The 22,339-nt window shown below is 43.8% G+C and overlaps 1 protein-coding gene across 1 annotated transcript in view; it reads right to left on the reverse strand.

Annotated features, from left to right (window-relative positions):
* KCNMB3 (potassium calcium-activated channel subfamily M regulatory beta subunit 3) overlaps positions 1 to 22,339 on the reverse strand; it is a 73,741-nt gene that overhangs the window by 26,561 nt on the left and 24,841 nt on the right. Inside the window, exon 2 of the mRNA XM_069215407.1 lies at positions 13,035 to 13,232. Within this exon, the coding sequence (XP_069071508.1) occupies positions 13,035 to 13,232 (198 nt within the window). The remainder of the gene's footprint in view (positions 1 to 13,034; positions 13,233 to 22,339) is intronic.

Here is a 22,339-nt window from a genome sequence, read left to right on the forward strand (position 1 = left end):
ATTCTATTTGCATACTACACCAGAGAATATGAGGCTTGAGTAATTTGCGACCACTTTGATATCTTACCTTTGGGTGCATCCAGAAAACACAACATCCTCCTTCCCTTGGAGGGCTCTCAAAATGTGGCTTTTCCCTCCTCCTGCATAGTGCTTAATAGTAAATTCAAAATGCAGAGCAATCCTTCAGTCTCAACCATCTCTGGGAGACTTCACTGGAGTATTTATGAAATTTATGGAACATACTTATGACAACCACAAGGCAGGTCTGCTGCCACACTCATGGAGCATTCCTAGGCCCTCGTTCGTCTCTAGTCCAGGACTGGCATACAGTAATGTACTTTGTGCTGAACTACCAATACATATTGTTAGTGATATGCCATGGAAAGCACCTACACATCTGTAGCTTGTGTGGCTATAACAACATCAGCATTCCAGGGACCCCCAAAGAAACTAGGGTCATCTTAAAAACACACCTGAGTACAGGTCCAATTTGCTAGTGCTATGTTGGTCTCCATGATTTAACTTGTAAAGGGGCAGTACCCTTACTGATTAGTAGTGAACTTTGGTGCAGCCACTATCCAGCCAGCTTGTTACCAAATGCGTCGGAGCTGGGAATTTCTATCTCACTCAGCTATAGAAGAACATGAGAGGGCTGACACAATTTATTTTATTCTTGGCGGGTAGGTTTAAAAAAACAACTTTAGAAGGGGAATTAGATGTTATCCACAAAAATTGTCTTGGGGAAATAGGTAGTGAATGGGCACTTTTAGGGCACTCTGGGCCAGAAACTAGATAGGTGTATACGGCAATTTTACAGTTCGAATTCATGGCTCCCCTTCATGGAATTTTTAGGAGGTAATCTGACAAATGGTACAATTTAAAATTTGGTGGGCAGGTAACACTTGTCAAAAGTGAACAGGATATAAAACAACTTATTAAGTTATAAGAGCTACTTTACTGTGAGGTGAAGTGCTCTTCCAAAGGAACTACTTGGATAATTAGTGAAAAGTGATGTATTTTAATGCATAACACCCCTTCAACAATTTAAGGGGAAGGGGCTGTTAGAAATGGGGTCTCTAGTTGACAGTCGGTTTGCACCCTGTCCAAGTAGGGGCCGACACTCTATTCAGGATAAGGCAAATACCCAGTTCAGAAAACCCCTGCTCACCCCCTTGGTAGCTTGGCACGAGCAGTCAAGCTTATCTCAGAAGCAATGGGTAAAGCATTTGCACATAAGACACACCAATAAAGTGAAAACACCACAAAAGAACACACTCCAGTTTTAGAAAAATAGCCAATATTTATCTATATAAAACAAGACAAAATACGATAAAAATCCAACATACCATAAATAAGATACACATTTTGCAAGAATTACTTAAAAAGACAGTTCCTTGAAGTCAATAGCTCCATCTGGGGCTACCAAGGCATTGTGAACAACAAATACAACAGTTCAGGCCGGCTGGGGCATCGTGGGCCAGTTGCGGTGTCGGGAAGACCAATTGTCCGATGTTGTGCAGGGCCTTGTAAGTATGTGTCAGGAGTTTAAAGGTTGATACGTTTGTTGATGGGGAGCCAGTGCAGGTTCTCAAGTGGGCAGAGATGTGGCTGTGGCGGGGGATGTCCAGATGAGCCTGGCCACTGCGTTCTGTATTCTCTGGAGTCTTATTTGAAGTTTATTTGTGATGCTGGCATACAGTTCGTAGTCGAGTTTGCTGTTGATGAGTGTGTGAGGGACTGTCCTTGTTTCAATGGGGATCCACTTGAAAATCTTCCAGAGCAAGCGAAGTGTGTGGAAGCACGATGATGAGACGGTGTTGATTTGGGGGCAGGGGCAGTTCCAAGGGCTATTGGCCACCACTTCCCAAGCTGTGGGAGTTGGGCCCTGGAGCAGGATTTCTGACTCGTCAGAGTTGAGCGTGAGTCAGCTGTCTTTCAAATAGTCGGCGACTGCTCTCATTACATTGTGGAAGTTGCTCTTGGCTGTTGATGGTTTGTTCACACAATCTTTTCTTTTGAACTGGCTGTGAGTGCTGCCAAATACTAGAGTTGCTGAATACCAAGGCTTGCCTACGTTTGTACGCAGCTCATGACTCTTCTTTTCACCACTCTAACTTTTCTATCTCCTGCTTTTTACTGGGTTTCCAACATTGGCAGGCCAACAAGAAACAGAGTCTAGGACCAGATTTACAATTAATCTGGTCGCAAAAAGAAGTTGCAATATGCAACTAGTCTTTTTGCAACCGCAATCTTATTTTGGGCATCAAGCTATGTATTAATTAGGCAGTTTTTAAAATAAGTAATTGCAATTGGTCAATGTCTGCCCTATATATTTAATAATAATTAATTAAGTTAGTTTTGCACATTTCAGCTCACTCCAGATAGCCAAAAATCACAGAGATGGTGACCTGCAATGGTCAGCAGACCACCATCCCAGTTATTGCATTTAAAAAAAAAAAGTTTTTTTAAGCAGCTCGATTTTCTTAAAGGAAACAAGGGTTGCTTAAAAAATAATGTTTCTTTGAAAAACAGTATTTTAGCAAACTCAAGGCTTCATTAAGAATAGGGAGACAGAATTCCAATTAGGAGAAACTGTGCCTACTGCTCTCAGTGAGCTTACTAATAACTCTGCAGAATGGATTGGTGTTCTTCAGTATTATGTCTCATGCCAGTGCAGTCCAACCTCTTGCCTTTGTCGGGTCTGCATGAATTAGCATCATAAAATCATCAGAAACAGGTAATATTGGCTAGGGTAGACTGGTCTTTTCCTGGTAACATCCATGGATGTTTCTCAGGGGACATGCTAGACAGTCTCTTGAAGACTCGAAAACTCCATGCACGTATTGTAGAGGGGCAATCACAGCCCTCTCCTTCCAACACCCATCTTTACCTGGCATTTTTTAAGAGACCCAGAAAGAAATTACCACTAAGAAGAAGGTCATCTGGCCCATAGTGGCCAGGGGGTGGGCAATGCCTGTAAGAATGCTACCTGGTCTTGATTCTGGGCATAGATACATCCCAAAGTCACTTCTCTGCCCACCAGCCTGCCTTTGACCAGCACATATCGACCCTCCATGTCAACCACAGAGTGTAGGTGCTCAAAGGGTTTACCCACCCTGATTCATATTAGCACTCCTCTGGAGTAAGCTGAGTAGGAGGTTGCATAAATCTGGCCCTGCCACCTGCGGCGCAACCACTCTATCTTTACATTCAGCAAATGTGTCCCTTGTAGTATAACTATCTGTGCCACACCTCCTCAAACATCTATCAATGTTATGGGTTTAGAGTAAGATCCCATCCCCCTAATATTCCAGGATAAGAAAGTTATCATATCCCCAGCATCAGCCATTGCTACAGCAGACACAAAGACTCCAAGTATGTATCCACCCGCCCCTCACCCACCCCCACAGCATGCATGCAACATTTGACTCCCAGGACCAACAAAACAGTTCCCACTACAAACTCCAGCACAAAAGGGTAGCCCAGAAACAGCTGGTCTCCCAAACCGTAAATCAAAAACATTGTTGGAAGATCCCCACCTGCAGTCATTCGACAGGGGCAATCCTCCTGGGGTTTTCAAGGAAGGAGTTCTCCTTGAAGCTCCACCCCAGCCCAAGACACCACAAGTACCTATGCTGTAAGATCCCTTGGGATCTAGGCCTCTGCTGGCCCCCTGTGCAGTGCTCTCAATATGATCAGAGCTCCACAGCTCTAACATTAAGTTTGTGGTATAAGTTTCCCCAATCCAGAGAGTCTGGCGTCCGCATCAGGCAAACTCTCCTCAGTGTCATGCTGGGAGTTTGAGAAAAGCCCAATTTCTGTCAGTCAAATCAGTTCTTCGGCAGTCCGAGAAGTCACACCAGGTAGGGCGCCTCCCGCCTAGTTCGATGCTTCAATGTAGTTTCGGCCCCTTCACCTGTCTTTTGCAACAGTGCTATTTCCACCATGCCTTTAATGCCGCTGCCTTTTCTCACTCAGTCTGAAAGGGGGAGTGTTTTTTCACGGATGACACCCAAGGGGTGCCCTTCAATCTCTTCCTAGGTCATTGTCTAGGGCCTCTGGGCCTAGGTCTGGCCATTGGGAGTGGGACGCCCGCCTTATATGCTTCTAGCCCTGCCCACGTTTCTTCTGGCATGTTGCAGAAGTGAGTGGCCCCATCTAGGACAATCCATAGTTTCGCAGGGAACATCAGCAATTATTGTATCCCTTCCTTGCTGAGAGCCTTCTCGATTCCCTGATAGGACACCCCGTGGACCGGAACATTCGCTGTGAAATATGGGAACACCAAGACCTTTCCATTAACCACCCTAAAATGGCCATTGTCACGAGCATTCTGAAGGATAATGGCTCTATCTCTGAAGTTCAGGAGTCATCCCACAATTGGACAAGGGAGTGGTGCGGCGCCTGTGGCCGTGCCATACACCCTGGTAACCCTCTCCAGGGCAAAAAACAATGTCAGATGATTAGGGGCTACTTCTGTACGGAGCCAGTTCTCCAAGAAGGCCACCATTTCAGTTTCCTCTGTGCCTTCTGGGGGTCCAACCACTGGGATTTTATTGTGGCGGTTGCATCCCTCTGCATACTCAGCTCCTTACCCTCTCTGTGATGACTAGTATGTTGCAAGATAGCACAGATTGCTGAGGCTTGAGCTCCCCGACTGTAGTTTCTACATCTTTAACACGGCCTGCCAACTTGTGGAGCTCCGCCCGCAGCAATCCCAGGCCCACTGAGACCACACTAATGTATTGTTGCAGTGTAGATTTGGTGTCTGCTATTGCAGCCAGGACGTTATCTGAATGGGAATGAATGGAGACGTTGTTAGAGCCACTACTCCCTACTTCTCGGTGGGGTCTCCTCTGGTCCCTGCGTTGCAGGCATCATTCTATTTCGTGTTTTGCCCATGGTACTCCCTCCTATTCCCTCAATGGGCTGTTGAGGCTGTGTCTATGCCACACCCTGTCCCAGGGGATATTCGGCTATCTAGTTCTTAAAATAGAGGGGAGTCGGGTCCCCAGTCAATCCCCAGTTATAAGAAGGCAGTGTACAAATCAGGCAGACCAGGTTAGGCTTGTCCCGTCAGACGACCATTCGTTTGCGCCAGCAAAAATGTTTGGGCCTACTCTATGGGCTGGGCAGTAAGCCAGAGAGCTCCTGTAGTCCAGGAACCCCAGATCACTACGCACTCTCTGAACTAGGTAGCGTTACCCCATGTCATCACACCTCAACCTGCTAAGAAACAAATAGTTTTGATCGGTTTACCGTGAGTGACCAGCGCTGCTGGGGGAGTCCCACCCTCACTCCCCTACACTCAGATCTGATGTTCCCCACCTCTAACCACCGGTCCTAGCTGATTCCAGCCGTCATGTCCAGTGGGGGGTCAAGTCGCATCAGGGGCCCGCTCGGCAAGAAGATCTTGCCACGACCCAGGAGGCTCTGACTAGGCCCCAGCCCTCTGCGCTCTCCTCAAAGCAGATGGCCGGGCTCCTAACTTCATCCGCAGGAACCGGGTTCACTATCACAGTCCCAGAGAGAGCCACCGCTCCCTTGTCTTAACAGTCGGATGTTGGCAGTCAGGCCCGATCTCTGTCAACTCTCGAGGGTGCGGCATGGACTCAGCAGCGACCTCCAACTCTGCCGCCCTCCACCTCGTCTTCACGCGACAAGTCATGCACTCAACATCAAACTCATCCCTGTTGTGTTGCCACTGCCCAGTGGGCCTCCATGCTATGCACCAACCTGTGCCTCAATCTTCTCTGTGTCTCTATTCCTGACAGGGGCGCGCTGTCACTGGTCACGAGTCTTCTCTGCGGCCGGGATTCTCAGTCTCTGCAGAGGGTTGCAGATGGTCGCAGAACTATTCTCGGCAGGTCTCAGTCACACCAATCGGCTCAGGTCCTGCCAATTCCACCATTTGCTATCAGCAGTTCCAGCCTCGGCCTTCCTCCCCCATCTTGCTAGCCACCGAGCTGTCTTTCCGAGCCACAAGATCAGCTCTCAGCCCCTGTAGCCGCTTGAGGCCCCCCATCTCCTGTTGTCAGGGGGATCATCCACCTTCTGGCATGCATAGGGGGTTGCCCACAGTAGTGCTTCAGCAGGGATAATGCAGGATATTGTCAGGCTGGGGCAGAGCAACATCTCACGCTACTGCCATTTTTGCCATCCAAGCCATGCCCCCGAAGGCCTTTGTTAGTTGGCGTGAAGACGATGGATATGTTCGTTTCTCCCCCAAGTATCGGGACCGTGTAATGGAATGGCATTGTGCACAAAGCAGAGGTACTTTAATGTAATTCGTTCTTCACTTTTAATCAGTACAAGATTTGTCCAACTTGGCAAATATTGACAAATTGTCTGAACTATTATCTTAACTGCATGATTGTCTTCCACTTGACATATTAATTTTTGTCAACATCTAAGCTGCCTAAAACCTTTGTAAGACACATAAGGGTGTGATGGGCAGCTGTCTTGATGCAAAAAGATGATGGATGATATTTTCAGCATGTTTGACCTGATCGTCTGTTGTTGAATGCATGTCCAGAATTCACCTAAGGTGTACAATCACATCTCAGTAACTGATTACCCAAATGAGGTCGCCTGTAGCGAGCAACTGGACACCATGTAGAGGCATCAAAATAATTTGAATATGGCTTTGGTACTGGTAAATGTTAGTCATTCAATATTCATCCAGCCCACCATAGTAAAATTCATCAATTTTGACCCTCGTTTGGGTGGCATCCATAGAAGGTTAAAGAACTTAAACATATATTACTGTTCATTGATGAAAACTATCATTATCGTATAATGGGTGCATTCATTAACGTAAAACTAAATTATGTAAATGACTTGTTAGGAGGACTGCCACAGTATCAAACAGTCCAGCTGCAAAAACTTCAGCTTTGGGGCATGCCTTGAGCTCAAGAAAGGAAAGTTTAAAAGCACGTCACTGGCACTGAGGGGCATATTTATGAGCTCCTTGCCCCACTGGAGCATCACTTTTTGTGACGCTCCGGCAGTGTAGATTACAAAATCATATTTATGAGGCCATGCAAAGCCACCTTGCATGGATTTAATGGCTTAATAGATATGAAGTGAGGCAAGGAAGTGCAAATCGCTGTGTTGCCTTACTCTGTGCTCAGAAGGCGTTCTATGGGCATTACGGTGGGTGTTCCCACCAACACATATGAATCTTGATGCTTCAGCAGATTTACAAAAGCATGTATACCTGGTGATGCGCCAAAACCTTACGCCTCTCAAGGTAAGGCGTAATGGGGATAAATATTTTTATTTCTGCAGCACAAATAGAAAGAGGAAAATGCCTATAAGGATTGTTTTTGTGCAGGAAGGTGCCCCTTTCTGCACAAAGACAATGCATCTGACAACACAGGTACCCTAGCACCATGGTGCAAGGATGTCTGCATTGGCCATAGGCTGCTGAAACAACACTGCGCAGAGGGAAAGGACAGGAATGCACTGTGTTGTATAAATACAGTGCATTCCTGCCCTTTCACTTTGTCGTAGGGCAGCGCAGGAAGGTGGCTTGCTGCGCTGCCATTCGCCAAATCCTTGTAATTGAGGGCCTTAGATCTTTGCATTGGCTGACAAATAAAAAGCATGTGTGTATCGGACTGTTGAGTCTGACGTTTAGACGCTCCTTCACTTGTTGTAGACATGTTTAAAAGGGCAAATCTTCCAGGACCCTTACTCAAGCCACAACTGGCTGATTTTCTTGATCTTGGGCCCATTTTGCTCCTGGTGGCGGGCTCTAGCTTCAGCTGGCCTCATGGTCTCTTAAGGGTGAACTCTGCAGGTAGCTGGTTTCACTGTGCCAGCCTTCTCATTTGCTTCGCTCTCCACAGCCCCATGCCCTCCTGACCGTCTTGCAGGACACCTTTGGGGCAGTGGAGCCCATGTCTTCCCCCCAAATAGTCCTTACAGGACATATGGGGGCCAGTGCCACTAGCTCTGGAGAGACCCACGTAGTCCTGGAGATCAGCTGTAGACAAAATCATTAGTTCATCATGGGCATCAGTTGGTTCTTCCGCCCTGCAGTTCATGAGTCTGGTGTCTTTGCGATCCAGGGTCTTACTCCCTGTCCTTGTGCAGGGTCTATAAATGTGGATGGAAAGTTATAGATGCCCGGCACCCCTGGCCAATCCTAAGATGACACATCATCCCTCCACCTCTGTGCCAACCCTCCTACACAGCATTCTGGGACAATCCAATATGTTAGAACCCTTCTTCCCCTGGTCACAGCTCTCTTTGTCCACCCAGAGGTATGGCTATGATAACTGACAAACACTCCTTTGTGCTCAGTCCAAACCAGTTCTGGAAGGAACCCCCCCCATCCATTTGGGGTCGGGACCAGCCTAACTAGAAGGACAATACAGGTGATAAGCCCTGGTGTTAGCTATATCTGTCTGTGACAGTCAAGGTCTCTAAGTTAATGGAATTACTGGTCACAGCCCCAAGGTCATCCTCTCAAGGAAGGAGGAAACCCTCTCCCCAGGACTCTTTGTTCTCAGTTTGGGAGCAATACACATCTCACTACAGAAAAGCCGTCAGCTGACAGTTGACTACTTACTTGCTTTAGGCAATAAAACAGTAACTTTTAAATATAGTCTTTTGATCCACGAATAGACAAAATTCAATTTCACCATTTAAAGTGGGTTTTGGATAACTATATAAATGAGTCCTTGAAAAAATTATCTAGCTGCTACCAATCCGTATTTAGCGTTTAATAAATTTAACTGTGTTGCTCAGTGTTTTCCTAGGAAAGCAGCCTGCCTTACTACAGTGAAAATGGCTTTTTGGGAATATTTCACTGTAAGGACATGTTCAACATTACCTTTTACATATCCTACCTTTAAATTCTGTGCACACTGCTTTTATGGCAATAGGCCTAGTTAGGGATGACTTATTAACATTTGAAAGGAATCTTTTGGCCTGTTAAAGGGGGTCATTTATTTTCAGAGGTGGAATTTGCAGTTTTAAACTGCCACAGACATGTTACCTGTGTGCAGCTTTTAAAATACACACAGTCTCTCACGTCGAGCACAAGTGTTACTTGCCCAGTACACCTTACCCTAGCTGCGCACATCAGCTTGATCTTGAAAAGCAAACACTAGTGGTAAACACGTTCAGTCCAATTACCATTAAATTACCATAAGTGAGACTAAATGACAGAAAAACATTTGCAACAGTGGTCATTACAAATAAATTCAATTAGTATATAAGTCTCTACTCCGCAATTAGCATTTAAAATGGCCTTATGTAATGGTTGAATAAACAAGATGAGAGCAGTGTTGTTGGTGAATAGAAAAAATGATCCCATGTGTATGGTGGATGCATGCTGGCTCATAAAAGATGAGGACCACTTAATTGCAACACACTAAAGTCTTGTTACTTGTTGGAGGTGCCAAAGCAATCCTTTGTAGGATGATTCATGGCACTGAACAGAACAGAGCTCCAAAGAGACCACAACTAGCTCTTGCGAGTTAATAACCACCTTAATATTATCATAACGTTCAATGGGTAGTGTCTTTAGCATTGATGAGTGTCAATGATTCTGTAAATATTTTATAAGCTCGGCGAATGATGCTTTGAGGACATAATTGGCGCATTTAGAGGCGGGCCTTGCGATCACTGGTGAGCAAATAATTAGATTTCATAGGCAATGTTTTGCGAGTATAGCGGCCCACATCATAACAGGTACTGACTGATGGTGGTAGGTCTAGAGGAAAACATCATTGGTTCTACAAGGAATGCGAGCTTCAAGTAAACTCTTGATCCAGGCCATCAAATCCAAGGATACAGTGGCTATCCGTATAGCTAGGAAGTCTTATAAGTCTGCTATTTGTAAAGCCAAACAAAAGCAAGATGATAAGTGGTGGGCAGCACTAAATGATGCTTTGCGTTAAAAGAACTGCACTAACTTCTGGTCTTTGGCCGCCTGTGGCGCTGATAATAGTGTATTGAATGTGACAAAGAACATTGCTGCAGCAGAATGGGTAGACCACTTTAGTTGAATGTATTCGGATGATCATCTCAGTATACTAGGGGAATCTGATAAGGTCTCGAGTACCATTATTGACCAAACTCCAAGCCCTTTATCACTATAATTGTTTTCTCTTTTGGACATATGTACTCATTAGGTACTTTAAAGCGCAGCAGGGCGTGTGGCCCAGATGGCGTCCTGGCAGATTTGTCCTAACGTATACTGAAATCTGGTTGAGATACACCACTATCTTATCCAATTAAATAGCAGAGGGCACCAATTCTTGAGTCATGGCAGGGTGCTGTTGTAATTCCCATTTTCAAAAAGGGTGATAGAGCCCTACCCTGCAACTATAGACCAATTAGCCTTCTGGACTGTGTGCAGAAAGTCTTCTGCCACTGCCTTTTGGGAGAAGATTCAAAACTGGATGTCGGAGCGTGATATCCGTAGCCCACTGCAAGCTGGCTTTCGCAAGATAATTTCCACCATTGATCAGGCCTTTAGGTTTTTGCTTCTATACTGGAAGATGGTTTTTATTTGTAAGGGGAATCTGAATGTCGCCCGTGTTGACTTAAAATCCGCATTTGACTTAGTGCCTCTCCAAAAGATGTCGGAAGTTCTTTCCGGGATGGCAATCCCAGCCCACATTCTTTCCTTGTTAGTACGGCTCCATGAGGGCAACTATGCACGTGTTAGGTGGGGTGATTTGGGACAGCTCACTGATAAAATTCCAGTGTTGAGGGGAGTATGCCGGGGGGGTCCTTGCTCCAACTTTATTCTCCTTATATATTAATGACATTGTTTCTTCCTTACTCAAGGTGGAGGCATATGCAACATTTTTAGGTATACATAAAGTGCTGGTCTTGCTATTTGCAGATGACATCTTTTTGATATCTAAGACTCCGAGTGGTCTACGGAAACTCCTTACGTATTTTCAGGAATTCTGCTCTGCTTGGGGATCCGAAATCAACACTTCCAAATCCAAAATTATGGAGTTCAATCTCCATAGATCTTTTAAAGGGAAGGTTACTGTTGGGGGTACTCCACTTGAGAAGGTGAACTTGTTTAGCTATCTTGGCCTAAAGCGATCAGAGAACGTCTTGGAAGCCACACATTGCTAAGCATGTATTGAAGCAAAAGCAAATTACGGGGGTTTTAATTAAGGATTTTGGCCTGTGTTTTACTAAGTCAATTCGTCCAGTACTCCAGATCTATGCAGCCAAGGCTGTGAGCTCTGCTCTTTATGGTGCAGAATTATAGGGCCATGTCAAAGCCCAAGAAATATCAACTACTGAGAATACTTTCCTAAGAAAGCTCGTCTCTCTTCCTTTGAGCACTCCATTGCTCCCTTTATTCAAGGACCTGGACATTAAGAACATAGGTTATAAGGCCTGCTTACGCCCTCTCTTATACTGGAGACAGCTCTGGACTATACCAGAGCTTGCCCCCAACACTGTAGCTCTGCAGGCCGTAATGGAAGCTGATCTCTCCCATAGCACTCCTTGGCTTAGATATATTAAACAGTCACTTCACATGCTTGGGCTCAGTGAGTTTTGGGAGTCTCCAAGTATTGCTCACTCTCCATCGAAACTTGACCTTAAAAAACAGTACTGAAGGGCGGTAGATTCTGAGGAGCTGGGAGCAGCACTCCATTCCAAATTATCACGTGATTTTATCGATTAGAAAGATATGTGCAAATATGAGGCTTTTTAGGATACAATTTCGGTTCACAAATACAGGAAGTTGTATTTTCAGTTTCGTGTAGGAACTCAACCATTAAGATTATTTACCAGTCATTGGTCATCTGAGGGGGAGACCGCTTGTCCAGCTTGTAATGCTCCCACCGAAAATCTGCCTTATGTTTTATTTGTTTGCCCTTCTTATACATCCCCTCACAGGAAATGGCTTGCCTCGGCCTGTAGGTTGCTGAGAGTCTGTAGGTCCCTTGTTGCTCTTCGAATCCTTACATCAGATACCTATTTGGCATTGGTTACTGTGTTACCAAATTTCTTGGAGCGATATGGATTCTTAGAGTAAAAAATGTAATGACACTAACATGATACATTGGTATAAATAATTATGTACCGGAGAATGCTTATGAGAAGTATCCTGGTTTTCATGTTTTTATTCTTTTTACACAAAATGTATTGTAATGATTCTATTCTTATATATATATATTTGTATTTACTATGCACATTTATGGCCTGTGTGGCTGAAATAAAGTCTCTTTGATGATGATGATGATGATGGTAAATATTTTAGAAGGTGCACCTAGTTACCTGGATGAACAGTTTAAGAATTAATTTTGGTAAACATGCAGATATGTCACAAATTGGAATTTACAGTATTTACTAAAATAGAATATTAGGTTGGGACTGTCTCTTTTATGTTTACGATGTGTGTGTCTCTGAGAAAATGCCATTATGACTTGTCCTACATTTTACCACATTGTCCACTCTGTACCAAACAGGCTTGTATTTTACCCAATAAAGAAGGATAAACCACACACTTTTTAAATATAACTTAGGCATGATTCTTGGTTTTCATATATCCCATAATTTAATATTTATTGACTGAGCTCAAAGACGCTCAAAGACGTGACTGTAGTATGTCCCTTTATTTGTCCATTACGATTCTTGGTTTTCATATGTCCTATAATTGAATATTTAATAACTGTGATCAAAGATGTGACTGTAGAATGTCCCATTATTTGGCCATTAATATTAAAAATTATATTTTCAAACCCCACAACAGTGATTGACTAAAAGTACTGGACTGTTAGAACTTAAGGTTTATTCCGGTCCTCAAATGCATACAGGATGACAACACTTTAACACAAAATCCAACCTTTCAAATGATTGGATTGAGGCTTGCTGTTTATCACAATTCAAAAAGTTTATTAGTACTTCCAAAGTTTTATACAATTTTCACACAAGTAAAAGCAGATTTTGAAAGGTTAACATTTGATTGCATAAAAGGATGTTATAATTGAGACTTGACTGAAAACTTTGTTAGTTACCATTTAATAAAAAGCACAACTTACCTAAGCATGTAAGGTTTTAATATTGTGATTCCAAGCAGGAAAAACATGAGAACAGATAGGCCCATCATTGTGAATCCAAGCAGCATTGCTCTGTCTTCACCAGCATTTGATACCTGCTTCTTGGTTTTATCAGCTCCCTTGACTCCATCACACCCATCTTTTTTTTTAGCCTTACAAGGTCCGGTGGCAAAGGCTTCCCTTCAGAAAATACACAAAGCATGCAAATAGAAATTATATTAATCTCAACCTGTGCAATGCAAGTGTTCATGACTATTCTGCATAGACGTATTTTCTCCACATATTCAACATCATAGTGCATAAGTAATCTCTGAAACTCTTTATTTCATTCCCCACCTCCCATCCAGGGTGTTCCAGAACTTTTCCCATTAAAGTATACAAAGTGATTCCCTGGAGATTGGTGCATATGGAGTCACCTTCTAATTATTCTATTTCCAAACCTAGCCATTTTTCATAAATCGACACTATTATAAAGACAATCTTTAAAAAAGATGATGCCATTCTTACAACAAATTACAGTATAATTAACCTAACCAATATCATGTCCAAGTATATTCTAAAAATGTATTACAATTTCCAGAAGATGGGATAATCAACAATGTTTTAATTACCCTTTGAGCAAGGTGAATGACATGACACCATGGTACTGCCGATCACTGGTTTGGATTTGTGTATTTAGCTCGGAAATGGACTGAATGACATATGAATCTTTAGTTCCTAGCACTTTGTGATTCAAATAGGGCGCAGGTCAAGACCGATATCTCTGGTCACTTATGAAGAAGTGTACATATCAATAATCGTCTGCTCCAGTGAGGGTCTACATGGGATACAGAGGAAACCATGGACTGTTGAAGTTAACAATATGGAGCATCATTTAACGATAAGTGAGGATAAAACAGAAATTCTAATATTCTGGTATTCTGCACCCTCTTTATTCAAAATACCTTGTCTATTTCTACTTGGAGTGGAAATATTAAATTGTGATCCAAGAGTATTTTGGAACCAAGTGGCGAGCCAGGGCTTGAAACGCGCCTTTTTAATATTGTACCTACAACAATGGTCCAGACAATTAGGTGTGAGCTAAATTCTTCTTCTTAACTTCTTGATCAGACAATGCAAGGATACATTTAAATTCAGCATCTAACTTGTAGTAAGCGTCCCAAATTCCTAACTCTGCCAGAGAGAGGCACAAGTAAGTGAAAGATAGAGGGCTATGTTATTAGTACAGTAGATAAATCAAGTTAAAGAAATACATATCAAACTAGGTAGAGTTTGACTCATGTTATAGGGACCCTTTTAAACAGGTATCGAGCAAATATACTCTACAAAATTCCATTAGAAAGAATTTTGACTATCTTGAAATTAAATCCTGAATCTCAATGACAATATTACCATTAATTAACGACTAACAATGACCTTATATGGACAAGCTTAAGCTCAGAGATTCTTTAATTCTTTTAATGTGGATGACTGCACGTTCACGTTTTCTGCAGTACTTCCCCAGGGCGAAGGGTGTGAATGCCCTTACTCCAAACTAGGGGTGAAAATGCTTCTAGTTTTCAAAACAGAAGATTTTGGGGTGTAAAACAAATTGTCAGGACACAAGGGAAATGTGTCCCTCGTGTCCCAAGTTTCTTTTTTTCAATCTGTGATGATCAGTGCGCACAGTATGCTTGTGTCGCACAAAGAAAATGAAAGCATTTGGCTGCCATTAGGCGCCAATTACTTTGACTTGGATTTCTGTTCAAAGGGCATATCTCAGCCTCCTGAGCTGCGACCAATGCAGCAGTGGTAGCCCTGGAAGGGAGACAATGTCCATCTTCCACTGGTACCGCTCCATAGTGGACATAGTGGATCACTGCTTGGGGGTCACCTCAGGAGGTGAGCAGGAATTCTCCCACTTAACATCAATATTTTTGTTTAGGGGAGCTCCTGAGCAAAGGCAAGTGCTACCCCAATCAAAAAATAAGTTTTTCTGCTGCCCTGCAGGCACAATTGAGGGGGTAGTACCCAGGCTGCCCTTCCTACCGAGGGAGACAGAAAACCCACTACCTCCAGGGAGAATTTTTTTTTTTTTTTTTTTTTTTTTTTTTTTAAAGATGTGGGGCAGCATCCCAATCATTGGGCCTGACCCACACCCCTAATGGGCATATTATTCTTTCTGCTTCTCTAAGGGGCTGCTTTGGGGGTTTACCCTAGTCTGCCCACAGAGACTGTTAGACTCTGCTGAATACATATGTATAATCTTTTACACATCTACGTGTGGAGGGGGAGTGGTCCACCCACAAACTGTATTTCCCCCCACCATTAAAGCATACAACTCCAATTCGTAACAGCCCCCTGCCCCCGGTACAGGAAGCCCTAGATACTAGGAGTTATTTATTTTTATTTTAGTAAATTAAATAGTACGGGGCTGGCCCGCGCTGGAATTAGGCTGCAACCCCAACTCTAAACAGTCTTTCTGCACTTCTGGGTTGCATCGCATCTGCATCCTTGTGGCAAACAAACTGAAGTTTTGATTTTTGGGGGCATAGTTTTGACATATGGGCCAGTAAAGCGGGGTGTAAATTCCATGCCTCTCACTTGCAATAGTGAATGACTGCACTATTCATGGTTTGGGTCAGCAAAGAACCCGAACAATTCTGGGTATTTCTAAACACTAGAGTCCCAGAGAAATTTAGGATGGTGTGGCGAGTGTGGATCCTAGCATAATTTCCTACCCAGCATGCCTGCAAACGCCGAAGTATGGATCAAAAATATTCTCAACATTATGTGACAGAAAACTCAGGCCAAGGTCCTAAAACCTAATTTTCCCTGAAAAACACACTTTTCCTGGGTGGAACGCTGCCTCCAGTGGTGCGTACACCTAACACCCATCATTAAACCTGACCAGAACTGTAACAGCGTGAATATGTCATTGACACCACATTAATTTCATAGGGTGCAAGTTTGGACCGGTTCCTGTCCCAGTTGATTGCTCCTCTTTTTTTATCAGGAGAATTGTGGAAGCTCTGGGTCGTAGGAATTTTGTGACTCTCTGCAGATTCCAGAACTTTCCCGCAAAGAAATGTGAGGCAAATTTATTTTAACCAAATATTAACATTTGAAGGGAATTCTGGGTAAAAAAAAACGTAAGGGAATCTACTGAAGTCTCACCAAAATAGACTGCTCTAGGTTTCCAGTATTCAGAAATGTTTCAATTTTGGAAAGTTTCCGTGGGTGCTAGTTCAATCTGGGCCCAAATACAGCAGATACCCACATTGTCACAGTAGGTCAGTTTGCAAGGCAAAATGATTTTGATTTCTCCAATTTGCAGATTGGGGTGTTTCCAGTCATGTCCAACAGCCCCAGCTACACAAATGGGTTACCATTTTTACCAGGGTGGTAGGAGTTTTGTGGATCCTTGCAGATTCCAGAATTTTCCCTCCCTGAATTCTGACAAAAATGCATGAATTGAGCTGAAGCTTGACATCTGCAGTGCACACTCTCCAAGAAAACACACTGGTATCCCTTTGAGCTCTTTGCGAATGGGCCACCCGCGACAACCACCAATGTGAAGCTTCGGTGAACCTTCCTCTTCAAGCTGCAGCTAATGATGACTAGCAGCACAAAATCTGCACTTCGTTCTACAGCATCATCAGCCTGTCTGATCGCCAACGTGAATTTCCAATCTCCATGACGCACTACAGTGATGACCATCCATAGCACTCTCCACTGTGAACTGGGTTATTCACGCTAGACTTTAAAAGGTTTTCAGCAGGACTAGCCTGGTCCAAGCCTCTAACCCGTGCACAATCATGGTTCGCCTGAAGTTGTAACTTTTACCCAGTCTCACATGATCAGATAAACGCATGTGGTGCTTTGTGCTTTTAGGCATTTTACTTACCTTAAATCTTTGAAATTTAATGTCTCTAGTTCTACAAATTGGATTTTCTGTGTCAAGTAATTTATTAAATTTTACTCTATTTTTGTAAGTTGGTGTGGGATTTTTATTGTGTTGTGTTTTCAGGTTATTACTGTTTTAGTGCAGTAATAAATATGTTACACATTCCCTCTTAAGTTAAATTTGACTGCATTTGTGACAGGCTTCCAGAGGGTTAAGCACAAGCTAATTTAGTGACTTTTACCATTCACACTGATACTCTAATCCCCCCCGCCCCCCCAGCCAAGAACCCAATTTATCACATTGGTGTTCAGTGGTGGGATAAGTACATGTATTTGTGCAGTGCCATACAGTGATTGGTGTAACACTAAATCAGATAAATAATCTGAGAGGGGTTACAAAAGGAGTTCTCTGAAGGCCCCCAAAATAGTTCACTGGTGAAATGGAACCAGCCCCAATCTGAGCACAAGAAAAATTGGTGTGGAGATAAGAACAATGGAAAGGTATGAGTGTTACAGGTATGGGCACGCAAATGGGGATTTCAGCTGTCCCAAGAGGGTACAGTCCCCCACTTGTGGGCAGACCCAATGGTTTGCCAGTGTAGCGCTTGTGGAGGAGATGCCCTAGTTAGTATTGGGTGGGGGGTCAATCAGCTGAGCTTACCCTAGTGTCCCTGGGTGACAAGGAGATGGTGCACAAATCCCACATGCCTTCCAGTACCTCAAAGTATAGGCAGTTGGTGGAGGCTCTGAGGGAAAGAGGAGCCAGTATGACTATGGTAAGGTGTTATCTGGTGTCTTCAGAGCAGGTGTTACCCAATAAATTCCACTAGGTTTTAGTAGCAGACAGTTTTGAGAGTCTCTGGTTCCTTTTAAGTGGGGTGGGTGGTCTCAGTTCTCTTAAGGTAGCTGTGAGCCCTGTCATACCTGTGAATTGTCTCTTAGGAAATGACTTGGAGCACACTGCCTGGAAGTAAGTGGAGCTCAGGTCACACCTTGAGATGTTAGGGTTGACTGAGTAGGTCTGCATAACCACTCCGTCCATGGCTGTTTAAAATAAGGGAGTCAAAGAAGACTGGAGCCTGGGAATATGGCCCTGCCAGTTTACAGGAAAGGGCAAAGAAAGCCTTCCTCCAAAACCCTCACAAAACAGGCTGGGTGGGCACCAGAGGAGGCTGCCGCAGAGCCTACCATGGAGGACAGTGCTGCTGTGGGAAACCTGCCTGAGTTTGCTGGATGTTAAGTTGAGGATTGGCCCACCAGGGAAAAGTTCTGTAAGGCACCGAAGGAGTGCCCACCCTAAAGGGCATAAGACGGAAGGCGGAAGGCTAAAGCAAAATCAGCTGGTAGCACCTTTGAAAATCATCTAATATATTGGGATAATGTCCTCCTATATAGTGGGCATAAGGCACCTGTGCATGGGGCAACACATGTGTTGGTCGCCTTTTCCATGCTCTGTTTTCTTATGGATAATTTTATTGCAAATGTTGCAATGATAATATCAAAGATGTCATAGAAGATGTCCTCAATGATATAATATGTGGAGTGTTTAGCTGTGCATGGCGAAGGCGCAAATTACAGTTTCCTTAGGGTGTGAGCTATTGTTACTTGAAATAACTAACTATAACTTCTTAATTTCTATGTTTTTGTATGAGTAAATTCTGAACTATAATATCCCTGTAAATATATACCCCATTCCAATGCCATATCTTTTAAAAATGTGAGAAGGCCATAAACAACAATTACTTTACACATAATTACTCATGAGTATGTATCTTGTGCATGTAAAATGCTTGTCATGGCAAGAAGTGTCTGAAAATAATTTGTAACAGAGACATGATATCTTCTTTCGAAAAAGTATAGTTTGAAAGTGTCGGCGTGGAAATCTATATCAAATTCCAGGTCATGGGGAACACCAACATCTATGACCGCGATTGGTGTAGTGCCGATATGGACCTTGGTGATCCCCAACTGGAATCGTCTCTTTCAACTAGTAAAACATATACAGTGATGCTGAAACATTCTCATAACAATGACAGAGAAATATTATCTTTTCAATGCTTTATATAAGAATTAATTGGCAAAACACAGAGAAGGAGCCATGGACATGTTTAGCAGCAAGGCATATAAATCCTAAGTACAGTTCTAGATGAAATCCTGCATAGATTTGTCTTCTAAGATGGGGGAATGGGGAACACTTTTGCCAGCAAAATCCACACACTTATATAGGGCTTTAAACAAAGGGGTTCATCCATTCTGTGAGGGTACATGAATCTCAGGGTTTTGGGCCAATAGAAAACATTCTAGAAAAAATATTTTACTACTGAATACATTTGAAGATTCTCTCAGCATAGTGGTACATTGAGATTCAACCATTCTCACAGTCTTAGCTGTACAGTTAAGCTGATACATTGCTTAACATATATGCGGCAGCAAGAACCGCCTGCGGCAGCAAGAACCGCCTTTGATTCAGTACGAGGACATTTCTTTGAGAGCACTTTCTGCTTATTCAAGTGAAAAGTAGACGAGTTTTATTTAGAACCAGAATCAACAACAGCCCTCATGTGATATATTGTGACTTTGAAAGAAGATGGAGGACAGTGTAAACACAAGCCAAAGTTACCACAAGCTCATATTGTAGTGCTCTCTTCATTGACAGAAAATCGACGCTCACAACAGCAACATTATGCAATGTAGAGTCTCTAAAAATTGTCATTTGTGAACTTGAAATATATATATTGTCAAAGAATCATTTGCACAATATTAGTATGTACACCAGACTTCACAGTTGTTAGCACACCTCCCAAAAAGTGCTTTGAAGGGATTTAATCAATGCCATGTACTCTTTTGTAACAATAAACACATAGGGGCATGCAGTGGCGTAACAAGGCCCTTGCACCCTTTGTGGTGCAGGGGGGAGGCCCCCCCGAGTTCCAGGGTGCCCTTCAGCACACTACAGTGTTCACAGGTGGCATGCATCTGACTGGGTCCAGGGGTGAGGGGCTCCCCTCCAGGTACTTTGCAGGGGGGCCCCTCAAGTTTTGTTCCGCACCTGGGGGGATGTTTACAAGAAGTGACACACTGCTACCTTGCAGCAGCGGTGCATCAAAATAACGGGCTGAGGTACGATAGCTTCTTATGCCATGGATGCATTGTAATTAAAACATGGTGCACCTTGGTGTAAAGTCCCATGGTACATCAAAAAAAGTGACGCATCCGTGGGAGGGATGTTGTAACGGAAACTGACAGTGTGCTGCAAAAGTGACGCATGATTAATTTGCGGCATGAGAAGCAACGCAAATCAGCCTTGTGTCATTTTTCAGTCTGGAATGCATCAGAAAACCCTCAAAAAGTGATGCAATTCAGAACGTTTTCCCCATTCATAGAAAGGAAAAGATGGACCAGGCAGCAGCAGACACATTAACAACTCAAACAACCCCAGCACCAGCCAGGATGTCCAAGCAGAGTCCCAGAGGAAGATGAATTTTAGTGAGGGTGAGAATCAAATAGTAGTAACAGAGGTGAAAAAGCATGAACATCAACTCTTTGTCACTTCATAAAAGCCATTAGGAAAGTTAGAGGCCATATGGAAGTCTATAGTGGATAAAATCAACAGTGTAGGGCAAGTCAAGAGGACAGTGGCACACTGCTAGAAGCAATGCCACGACTACAAGCGCAAGATCAAGGAGGAACTGGCCAGCAAATTGAAGGCAGCCATATAGACCAAAGGAGGAGGCCCTGAGGTTCAGGCGGAGCTGATGTCCTTGGAGGAGGAAGTGGCATCAGTCTTCCCAGCCGAGTTGGAGGCAAGAAAGGAAGGTCATGACGGTACAGCCTATAAGGACCAACAAGACATATAGGGTAAGTGGCAACACGGAACAATTGCACCAAATATGTCTGGTTCTGCAGAGCAGCAAGCTACCTTTTCACGCTTCCCTGCGCTGAGTGTAACGGAAAGTGATGGAAATGCCCACATGTGTAGTCACACATCATAAAAATGTTACTGAGGAAAAACACTCACATGATGCACAGCCAGGTCCACATCTGTCACGTGTGTTTAGTCCATGTGTGATGTCATGCACCAATCCAGCTTCACCATTGGCTCTTGGGATTTTTTGGCCAATGTATAACATCAGTGTCCAGTACTACAGGCCCCACAATACCAAGCAAAAGATCTGGCCTGGAACACCACAACATGGAAGGACACTGGAACCCTTACCACCCTGACTTTGTTAATCCATGCCCCCTTGCGCCATGAGGCTACTGGGTTACTCATGGGGACATGCAGCCAAATATGGACTGCAAACCAACTGAATGGAATGTGGGTGTCAGAGGATCAATTCCTCATCTGAGAGGGGAGTCAGGTGATGGACATGTGATGTGCCACTACAAAGGACCATGGCAGAGCCACGTCCAGAGGAATATAAGTACAACAATAGTGGCCCAGGGCAGCACAGTGAGAGAACATGCTTTTGCTGGCCTGGGCAGAAATGCAAAGTTTTCTAAAAGAAAAAACAGTGCGTTCCTGTTCCTTGCCCCAGCGCTGGCATCGTTATGGCTGCCTAACCTCAACGCAGGCACCCTTATAACGTGTTGTAGGAGTGCCTGTGCTGCACGCAGGATTGTCTCTGTGCAGGAAGGCACACCTTTCTGCACAATAACAGGTTGCTAGTAACAATCCATGGAGGCGTTCACCTCTGCCCATTTGTGCAGTAGAATGCAGGACAAGGAAAGAGGTAAAAAAAAGAGGATAAATAAACGTAAATGTTTCCTTGTTGTGCCTGCCCTGGGTAAGCATATGGTTTTACACATTTTCAGGTTTACCACCTTGTAAATCTGGGAATGAGTCAAAAGCCATGGAAATCCCACCACAATGCCCATGGAATTACCCATCTGATGCAGACTAAAGCAACAGAGCCATTTTCTTGCCTTACTTCATATCCCTGATACCAGTCAAAGGCATGCAAATAGCCTTTGCATGGCCTTCATAGTTATGTGTCTGCCATCTGCACTGCTGAAGCATCAACTCAAGTGTTGCAATGGTGACGCACGGGGCTCGTAAATACGATCCTTAGTCCCTAGCATTAAACTCCATTGCACATAGCTGCACTGGTGTGTGGGGTGTATGCACACAGGTGTAGCCTGCCACTGTACCCAACATCCTGGTATATAATAAATCTCAGGGGGTGAAGGAAGTGAGGCATAACATAGTGAGCTTTGTGTTTTGTCAAACAATAGATGGTGTGCGAGACAGGCTGTCCACTGGTAGTGCTGGGTAATGTAAGTGTGGCAGAGCACATTGAACGGTCATTGTGTTTGAATGGGGGGACATTGCATAGCAAGGAGGTGAGAAGTGGCGTGTGTACTGCAAGATAGCCTGAGCTATACACACACTTTACTGTGTT

Source organism: Pleurodeles waltl, chromosome 11, assembly GCF_031143425.1.
Source record: "Pleurodeles waltl isolate 20211129_DDA chromosome 11, aPleWal1.hap1.20221129, whole genome shotgun sequence".
Taxonomy (NCBI): Eukaryota; Metazoa; Chordata; class Amphibia; order Caudata; family Salamandridae; genus Pleurodeles; species Pleurodeles waltl.